The sequence below is a fragment of the Protomyctophum parallelum genome (genome assembly GCF_964188405.1).
Source record: "Protomyctophum parallelum genome assembly, chromosome: 13".
Taxonomy (NCBI): domain Eukaryota; kingdom Metazoa; phylum Chordata; class Actinopteri; order Myctophiformes; family Myctophidae; genus Protomyctophum; species Protomyctophum parallelum.
Genome location: NC_139708.1, coordinates 32,222,981 through 32,232,825, shown reverse-complemented (window position 1 = coordinate 32,232,825; position 9,845 = coordinate 32,222,981). Strand labels below are relative to the sequence as shown.

General features: G+C 40.0%; 2 protein-coding genes across 2 annotated transcripts; one reads left to right on the top strand and one right to left on the bottom strand.

Annotated features, from left to right (window-relative positions):
* Positions 1–146: 146 nt before the first annotated feature.
* LOC310868996 (immunoglobulin superfamily member 6) lies at positions 147–2,479 on the bottom strand. The gene is made up of 6 exons (XM_083779540.1): positions 2,420–2,479; positions 1,693–2,046; positions 1,195–1,292; positions 728–781; positions 409–519; positions 147–258 (listed from the first exon to the last, which is right to left on the bottom strand). The coding sequence occupies exons 1-6, from the start codon at positions 2,469–2,471 to the stop codon at positions 205–207; spliced, it is 723 nt and encodes a 240-aa protein (XP_083635666.1). The 5' UTR covers positions 2,472–2,479; the 3' UTR covers positions 147–204.
* A 1,846-nt stretch (positions 2,480–4,325) lies between these two features.
* LOC310869018 (ER lumen protein-retaining receptor 2-like) lies at positions 4,326–9,580 on the top strand. Its single transcript, XM_083779591.1, has 5 exons — positions 4,326–4,636; positions 5,798–5,898; positions 6,399–6,557; positions 7,116–7,368; positions 7,974–9,580. The coding sequence occupies exons 1-5, from the start codon at positions 4,546–4,548 to the stop codon at positions 8,006–8,008; spliced, it is 639 nt and encodes a 212-aa protein (XP_083635717.1). The 5' UTR covers positions 4,326–4,545; the 3' UTR covers positions 8,009–9,580.
* The last annotated feature ends 265 nt before the right edge of the window (positions 9,581–9,845 follow it).

Genomic DNA, 9,845 nt, shown 5'->3' with positions numbered 1-9,845 from the left:
CACAAATTATGTAAGTTTATATTGCACACATCAATCTATCTACTGTAGTGTATACTGTACAGTGTATAAAAGGAATGAGTGTCTTTGACACAGGAAGAGTTAAGCTAAGCGCTAAGGCATTAACATCTCAATTTATTTGGATCCAGTTTAACTTAAGAATTAGGGAATTAGGAACCAATGTCATTCTATATTATTGCTTAGTAGTTACAGGTTTTGATAGATGTCATCAGTTGCAGAGTTTGACTGTGGATCTTCTGCCTGTAATGAGATTAGTTATGAAATAAAATGGTAAACTGTTTACATTGCAAGTTCTGAGAAACTACCGGTAAGCATTTCTACAGAGACGTTTCCTATATGTGTCCTATGTCTTACATAGGGAAACCACAGAATTCTGTAATAACATTTCACCTGGCTTTGAGAGGGGCCTCTCTTGTCCTTTTGATGGTGGGTGCACCGCAAGTTCCTTCTGCTAAACTCTTGCACCACAGCACGGAACTGCATTCTTGTCGTTGAATCATGCTGTATTAATAGGACATAATCAATTAGTTATAAACACTCTCCACCTTGAAGTTGTTTTTTTAAGAAATAATGAATTCTGTGATTTGTGTCACATGCAACGAATATACAAAAAAAGGTTTTTAATGGTGATTTTCTTTGAGACTTCCTCTTTTGTTCTTCAGAGGGTTTTCCATAATTTGATAAAAACAAGTGTTAAACCACCACAAACCTCGTCAACTGTCCTTCCTGGCCCTCGGCCTCTACTACATATGACATGGCCATTCTGAAATATGGAGAACAGGTTAATAATAATAATAATAATCTTTATTGTCCCGAAGGATATTTGTCTTCACAATCTGTTCAACACCCACATCAAAAACAACACAGAGCACATAACACCAAGACAATACAAAAACAAAACATGAGGTCTCCACTGTGTGCAGAACCATCCTATCGGCGGGGCAGATTGTTTAATGCCGCGATGGCTGAGGGGACAAAACTCCTACTAAAACGGACCTTTTTCCATGGCAAGGTTCTGTATCTTTGTTATGGTTATCTTCAATAACAAGTGTATACATGCAGTAGATTGACTGTTTTCCATAATTTCACATTTGGAAGGTCTTGTTTGAATATGTATTACAGTGGCAGATCATGAAAAAGCCATATAGCATGAAGAAACATGAATTGTTAGTTTACCTTCTTAAGAAAAATAAGTATGATTACTGCCAGGCTGTAGACGGTCAAGAGGGTAAACGGTAGCCATATTAACTTGGATATCACCATTGACGTACCTTCTGTTAAAAAACAAAACAAAATGAAAGAATAAAAACAGTACAGCCAAATAATATTATTTGGCCGACCCAATGCTAATGCCAATGCTCAGTTACTAATATGTTATTTGACTGGTGATTCCTTGATTCATCTTCTATTTGAAAGCAGACCCCCCCCCCCCCCCCCCTAATACTAATAATTCACAAGACTGATGACATCATAATATCAACATAACACTTTTTCATGCTAGTCCGAAAAATAAATGAGTGCATGCGAGTATACATATGTCAGTGAGTGTGAAATTCGGAATGTTGAAATATTCAACTTAAATGCAATTGTTTCTTCTTTCTTTTTTGTATTTACTACTTCTCCTTTGTGTTCAGCTTTAACTGTTTTCTTTGTCTTTTACATGAATACTCTTACCCCTCACTGTTAGAGTAGTGCCAGATCCTATCATCTGTGCTCCTGGTTCATGTTTTCCATTGAGCACTGCAACACAGTAGTATATGCCACTTTCATTGACATTAAGCGATTGGATGTTTAGCGATGCTCCAACTCCGTCCAGTCTGTACTTGGGAGTACTGGTTGTACTGGTAGTCAAGTGCAGTTGGTGATGGGAGTGTTGTTTGAAAACAAACCACTGGAACTGAAAGCCAGCACTTTGACAGGCCGAACTGAACTTGCAAGGAAGAGAAACAGATTGTCCACTGCTCCGCCACATCTTATCTGGCTGTTCCAGTGACTGGCACCTCTCTGTGTTCAACTTAAGCACACTATCTGGAACGAATGAATGGAGATACTGTTAAGTGTGAGAAGTATACATTAATGTTTATCATTCACATACACTATAAAATCATTTTAACATGTAACCAAATGTACGGGTCCATTTGGTTACATTTGTTCACTCAGAGATCATCATGTACAAATGAAAACTAAGGATATTACTGTATACAACAATATTGTACGCTACATTCAAATATTATAGTGTAGTCTATAACATTTTCTTTCAAACACAAAGCAACAAGCAACATTTGTTGTTCAATTGTCTAACCAAAATGTTACTATCTAATTTACATTATAAATCATTAGGTAATACATGTAATGCTAGATTGATTGTGAGTGTGAACGCAGTATAACATTCATATCTTACCTGCTGCTGGGAGGCAGCTGAGCGAGAGAGAAAGCCAAACAGACCAGCTCATTGCTACAGTCTGACAGAATGTCAATGATCTCATGACTCGTTGCGTGGAGCTTTCTAAATAGTCAACAGTTAGGAAGTCAGCATCCTGAAGTTCCCTAACATTCACTTCCCTCTTTTTGCTTCTGTGACGTGTACTGTGACTGATTGCATAGCAACTTTTGTTACAGAAAAATGTACAGTGATATCTCTCTGTCTTTGTAATCCCTGATGCGATGATGTAGGGCTTGGCAATTAACTGAAAATATATCAAATCTCAAATTTCTCACCAGCACTGTTGGAGACAATAGCAGGCACTGCTTCCATCCCTTGGGCAACATATTTGACCTCTATGGTCAGAGACCATAGTGTTATACATGTATAGTACAGGTGTGGTCTCAACGTTTTGATTTCAAGATGTCCCCGTTTGATATTCATTAGGCCACAGACTCCAATTTGATGCCTTTTTTAATTTAAAATCTCTCTAACCCCAATCTACACTGTAAAATCCACAGTGTTAATTTAACTTTGTGTCAGTAACTCTCAGAGTTACGGACCCGTAATGGTCCATTTGGAATCCTGGTGGTCTCCAAACCCGTGCTAAGAACCAGTGAAGTGCATTATGGGATGGCTCAAGACAGAAGACAGAGTACAGCAACTTGCAATGGGCCTGGGGGAACAGGAACGCACCCAGGGTGCCGGCCCGATTCCGGTTACCATGTGGGGGTCCCTCTACTGTACCATCTCCTCTACTGTACTGTACTGTACTGTACTGTACTGTACTGTACTGTACTGTACTGTACTGTACTGTACTGTACTGTACTGTACTGTACTGTACTGTACTGTACTGTACTGGCACACCCGAAATCACCATATATACAGTTAATATGTGCGTGTGTTTGTGTGTGTGTTAGGTTGCGCACCAGTGGTGAACCCAGCCAGCCAGCCACATAGCTCCAAAACAGCTCTCAAAAAAGTGTAACTCCTTAAAGGCCTATTCATAGTCTGGATTTGTGGTGGTGAGGTGACCACCGCTCCGGTGGTGAGCTGACCACCGGAGCTGAAATAACGTTGAGCGGTGGTGTGTAAAAACAGAGAGAAGGGCTGGCGCGGTGGCGGTGGTTTGCTCTTCACCATGGCTCGTGACGTCATGTTGTAGTTCGGTGGTCACCTAACCACCGAAAATCCAGACTATGTATGAGCCTTAAGGCTCATACATAGACCACCGAACTACAACATGACGTCACGAGCCGCGGTGAAGAGCAAACCACCGCCACCGCTCCAGCCCTTCTCTCTGTTTTTACTCACCACCGCTCAACGTTATTTCAGCTCCGGTGGTCAGCTCACCACTGGAGCGGTGGTCACCTCACCACTGAAAATCCAGACTATGAATAGGCCTTTACCCTCCTTCAAAACCACCGTAAAAGAGATCAAGGTCCTCTAATCTAATCCTCTAAGCCTAACACCAGAAATGACCCAATGTTTACTGTATGCTCATTTCTATAATGTTGATTAAATGTCTTGTTTATTATTGTCTTAAATTGAATACATAGGACCACAATCGATGGAAACAAGCCCCAAGGGCTTTTTGTGTTATCCTTTTATCGTTGTAAACCTCTGAATACTAATTGCAAACTGTTTTCAATAAGTATCCAATCAATCAATCAATCAATCAATAGTATAACTGTTTAATAAACGCCTGAGAAACGATATAATCTGAAAGTTCAGATAAAGTTTTTAGTCTGTCTCCTTATAATATCAGAGTTACAAGTTACAACAGTAACAGCACGTTGTAGGCGTATCCATGCACGCTGTCACTCACCGCCTTCATCCAATCGAATCCCTTCTTTTTGTTTTCTCACGCCCCCTTCCACGTCGACTTGCAACTCGCCATATTTTCAATGTGATCATAGTCTGATGTCTGTGTCTCCCACTGGCCCTGCTGCTGCGAGAAAGTTTCTGGAAAAACAGGACAAGACATTAGCTGCTAGAAGTCGTGGTCGTTCCTCAGAGTGAGGAAGATTCATCACCACCAAAACACCAGCACGTTTCACATCACATCCACAAGACGCTTGTGTGTTTCTTTCTGCTTCGCAACAATGAACGTGTTCAGACTCACTGGAGATCTGTCTCATCTGGCAGCTATCATCATCCTGTTGCTCAAAATATGGAAGAGCAGGTCGTGTGCAGGTAAAGAAATGACTCTAGCTGTTACTAGTTGTGTTTTAACGTGGCGTGAGAGATCTTTTTAAAGGCTAGTTAGCATCTTAGCTAGTTTGACTGACTCTGAGATTTTGCGTTCATTCATTCATCCATGCGAACCGGAGGCTAGTGTAAGCGCGGTGAGAATGCACCATAGTAACAGTTGCGACACCGTGTTGGTTAATAACTAGGTGATGATGACGTATTAAAGCACCAATGTAATACTTTCTGACCATCATCACTCCTCATATCGGCGCTCCGTTCATATTGGCTGTTTGACTTGTCAGGTCTGGCCTCTGACGTGGCGTTCTAGAAAGAGCTACGGAAGTAGCTAAACTATAGCTCATTTCATATAGTTTCATAATACAGTAATATTGCTCCGTTAGCATATCTGTATAGTATCTCTTTCAGATGTTTTTGTTAAGTACTAGTACCGACATAAAAATGGCTTCCCACCACATCACACATCCGTGATCTCTGATGTCAACAATCTGAATCTGCCAAGTCGTGCCTGATGAATATACATTGTATAAACTAAAACACACCACTGGTGGTCAGCATTTCATGATCTCGGGCTCTTATCTTGTCTTTCATGTTAGTCTGATTCTGAACATGCAGTTGTCGTGCAAAGTCCGAATGTGAAACTGCAGCAGTGTCAGATAAAGGCATTTGCTGGCTTGTCAGAGCATGTAAATAGACTGGCATCTGCTGTTTCCATTAAAGCTAATGTGCATCAAGCCCCATGCAATACAGTAGTAATAACACTGCTATGCCAGTTCTATAAAACTTGTGACATGCATATATTTGTGATGGACTAGTTTAAAACGTGTGACATTGCTGATATGGTACCGGATAGTTTAATCCCCTGGCAGACTGGCATTCTCACCAAACATCTGTTTAAACAATACACTTGGTACAAACTAGTACCAAGCTGTGGAATGTACCATAGTAACCATATGTCTTGGGAATATTCATTTGCACCTTCCAATAAGGGTCGGTCATGAGATGAAGAATTGGTTTTAGGTTTTAGCATGTGATCAAATGACATATCATGAGTATTAAGAGATCAACAATGGTCTATCTATCTGCTGGTTTCTACTTTTAGTATTATCACCATCACATTTGAAAATGTATATTTCTGTGCTCCAGGTATCTCTGGAAAAAGCCAGATCCTGTTTGCTTTGGTCTTCACCACTCGCTACCTGGATCTCCTCAGCTCCTTCATCTCTCTCTACAACACAAGCATGAAGGTAAAGGATGTGTTGTGTCTCAACTCTTGACCAATGAAAATGTCTACAGACTTGTCCCCATTTCTTTTGATTGAACACATTGTGATGTGAATGTCCTTATTATTATGACATGGTTGTAGGGATGTTCGTCTGTTTTATGGTTCCTAAACACTAAACAGAACCGACTAACTGCTCCCTGTATCTAGATGAGATAATGTCCAAGCCAGGCATTTGTCCTTTAGGGCAGAGTTACTACTATAGATAATATATCTCAGTCACACACTGCTCTCTCTCCCTGAATCCAGACGCTGACTGCTGTCTCCCAAATTACATGATAGTTGATTATTTATCAGATCGAGACTTCAGTGTATTATTCCTGGCTCCAGTATTATATAGCATACACATCACCAGGCCTTTTCTTTTTTTCCCTACGTACTGTACTTCTCATACCATTTCCATATTTAAGCATAACACTGTAGAATGAATAACATGAAGGCCTTCCATCCTCTACTCCTCATCAGGTGATCTACATTGGCGCTGCTTATGCCACAGTCTACCTGATCTACATGAAATTCAAGGCAACATATGACGGCAACCACGACAGCTTCAGAATAGAGTTCCTGGTTGTTCCCGTAGCGGGCCTCTCTGTTCTCATCAACCATGACTTTTCTCTGCTCGAGGTTGGTCCTCCGTTTGATCAAGGACATACAGTCACTGAGTTTAACCCATTAACACACTGTAAACAAATAAGATGTACAAGCTACTGGGCCGGCATTGCACGAAGTGACACGCTGTGAGCTTTTATATCTGCTATTTTTGAATAGCCAACGTAAAAATCTAAAATTACACAGATGCTTTCCTGGTTTTCAGTGAACTTGCCAGTATGAAAAGGCAGGGACCTTAGTGAAGGTGCTCAACTTATTTAGACTGGGAACCCCTATACACAACTACTGTATACCTTTCAATCCGGGAACCCCTTTTGGGGTTGTTTTTTCAGAAAACTTAGGTGAAGGTGTTTTTAGAATGTGCCTCTGTTCTAAATGGGTTAACTAAATAATACTTGTTTGCGCACCTGTGTCACTCGCTCAAATGAGCAGATCTATTAGCTCACAATATGTTATGCTGTGTGATGTGTTGCAAGTGTTTACTGTTAGTTAATCTATGGTATTTTCAGCGTGCGACTCTAGTCTGGCATGCAATAAATTATACATCAGGCCTAACTAACTCCCTCCCATTAGATCCTATGGACATTCTCCATCTACCTGGAGTCCGTGGCGATCCTGCCCCAACTTTTCATGATCAGCAAGACGGGCGAGGCAGAGACCATCACGACCCACTACCTGTTCTGCCTCGGCCTCTATCGAGCCCTTTATCTCTTCAACTGGATCTGGCGTTTCTATTTCGAGGGCTTCTTTGACATGATTGCCATCGTTGCCGGTGTGGTCCAGACTATCCTCTACTGCGACTTCTTCTACCTTTACGTTACCAAAGGTGGGTTCTCTCCCTGCTTCTTGCATCCACCATTGCATTCGGCCTGCAATCAGCCTATTTACCTTCATCACAGTGGAGGTAGTCTAATGTAGTACCTACCATCTGTTTACATCTGAGAAAATTGGACACACAGCAGGCATGGGCATAGCATACACTATGCACTCATGACCAGGTATTGGTAGTGGTAGCAATGTAATAGCCTACCGTACATTATAACAATATTCAGGCAACTTTGAAATTGAGACTATTATTTAAAGCTGTTTTTTAACCTCAAGTTGTAGACCTGTATCAATTTGTCACTGGAAAAAACAAAAAAACAGGCTGAACGTTCCATACCGATTTAGCAGATTTACCCTCCGGCCCTTAGGCTAGATCTCTTCTTCAATTGCGCAAAAATGCATCTGTTCTAGATGCTGTGAAAAGTAAGTCCCATGGAGTGTTGTTGTTCTACGACATCCGCATAGTCTAGAACCGCGTCCAAAAATATCCAATTTTCTAATTAACAGGTGTGTTGCATCGTGATTCGTGACAGTTGTGCGTTTGGGGGTATAAATGCAACTTTAATCACATGAACTGTGTTTCAAATCTTTGCATCTCTGGATCAGTCCTGAAAGGCAAGAAGCTGAGCCTTCCAGCGTAAGAGCTACAGGAGGATGTGGTGACTCCCAGATGACTCAGGAGGCGTGGACGTGACATCATGGAATCCCGCCGAACCAGCGTAAGATGCCTGAGACAGTGCCAATGGAGGGGAGAGGAGGGAGAGGGGGTAAAAACACTAGTCTTCTTGATGAGTATTGATGGAACTGGTAAACACCAACAAGCTCCAGAACTGAACAAAGATCATCCCAGGTCAACACTCAACCTTTGGATTTCTGTGTTCAACGTCTCGCCTTAAAACTTGTTTTCATTGCTGTTCAAATAGGAGAAAAGCTTTTTTCTACATCTGAGGTGTATACGCTTTTTTTTTTCTCTTCCTTTTTTGTATGACAAAAGACACGTTGTCACAAATTATGTTTGACTTCAAGAAAAGTAGCTTGTTGAACTCAGTTATGAAATGCACAAATGTACAGTCTTATTAAAAGAGTGGGATAAATATTGTATGAGTGCCTGATAACGCTTTATGTCCATTTTCCTCAGACAGTATTTTGCTTTATTTAAAAGAAAATTGTGTAGTAGGGCTATACCTATTTTATTTTAGGGGTAGTGGCTCCTGAACTTTTAAGTATCATACGCATAGTGCATTGTGTGAACAGCCAGAACTGTAAAAAATAGATGGGGCATTACGTTATGGATGGTTAACTTTAGGTATATTGTACATTTCTAAAAAATAATGGTGTTTGGAGATGGTTAAATGTATGGGTTTGGTGTGGTTAAGGTAAGGATATAGGGTTGCGTTGGGGTTTTGCCAATGAGATTGCATGACCGTTAACTCCTGGATTCAGAGCTTGTAAAAATTAGACACTGGTTGAGGAGCCACAACCTTGATTTTGTTGTCTAAACGGAATTGTTTGCATAATGCATATTCAGTTTTGTTACCAGTAATATTATTTTGATATATAATTTGTACCCTCTTTTAAACCTATCCATAATGGCCTGCAGCTGTTCACTGATACTTTTCCTTTTTTGCCTCATTATACTGTATAGATGTAAACAAAAACACCAAATTGAAATACAGGAGCAATATAGGCGGCAACTCATTTCGTACCTAGCGGTAGTTTAGAACCACAGCCTTAGCTCCACAACAGTGAAGTGAATAGCCTGTGGACTATATGAACATGTTTTAGTATCATGATCAGCAATGTAAAAGTTGAAACACTGCATTTAACAAGAGCACAGTAACGGTGAATAATCACTAAGTATGATTAGTTTGTAAAACTAAAGCGTAGGTGCTGGGATGGTAAGACTCCCAACAAAATGGAATTGTAACATGTCATTTGACCATATTAAGTAAAGGTTTACTTAAATGTTCATTTAATCTGACATTGAAGTTACATGTCTCAGACAGCATATGGCGATAGTGTTCATGGTTTTTATTGGGTAGACTTTAGTTAAATGTAAAGATCATCAATCTCATTTTTAAATAGATTTTAACACTGCTTTCAGAGAAATTATTTTAACTAGTCATTCCTTAAGGAATGGGATTATTTCAACACTTGGACATGTCTGATTTTGTGCATGATATCACCTCCATTAAAGATTTTTTTTGAAAATCCTCTGACTTGTGTTTATAATGCAGGAATACTAGAGGCATTGATAGCAGTTTTGTACTTTTATTTATATAAGATGACAATTGAAAATGTTTCTAACGTGGTAAAATATGTATTATGGGTATAAAGGATTCCATTCTGTACAATTAATTCAAATTTGTATTAGTGCATCTTACAATGCTCAAGCAGAAGTACTTTGTCAAATTAACGCCTTTATAATGTCAAGTGTAAATGCAAGTAAAATTAGAAATTGGTGGTCTATTGCATGGT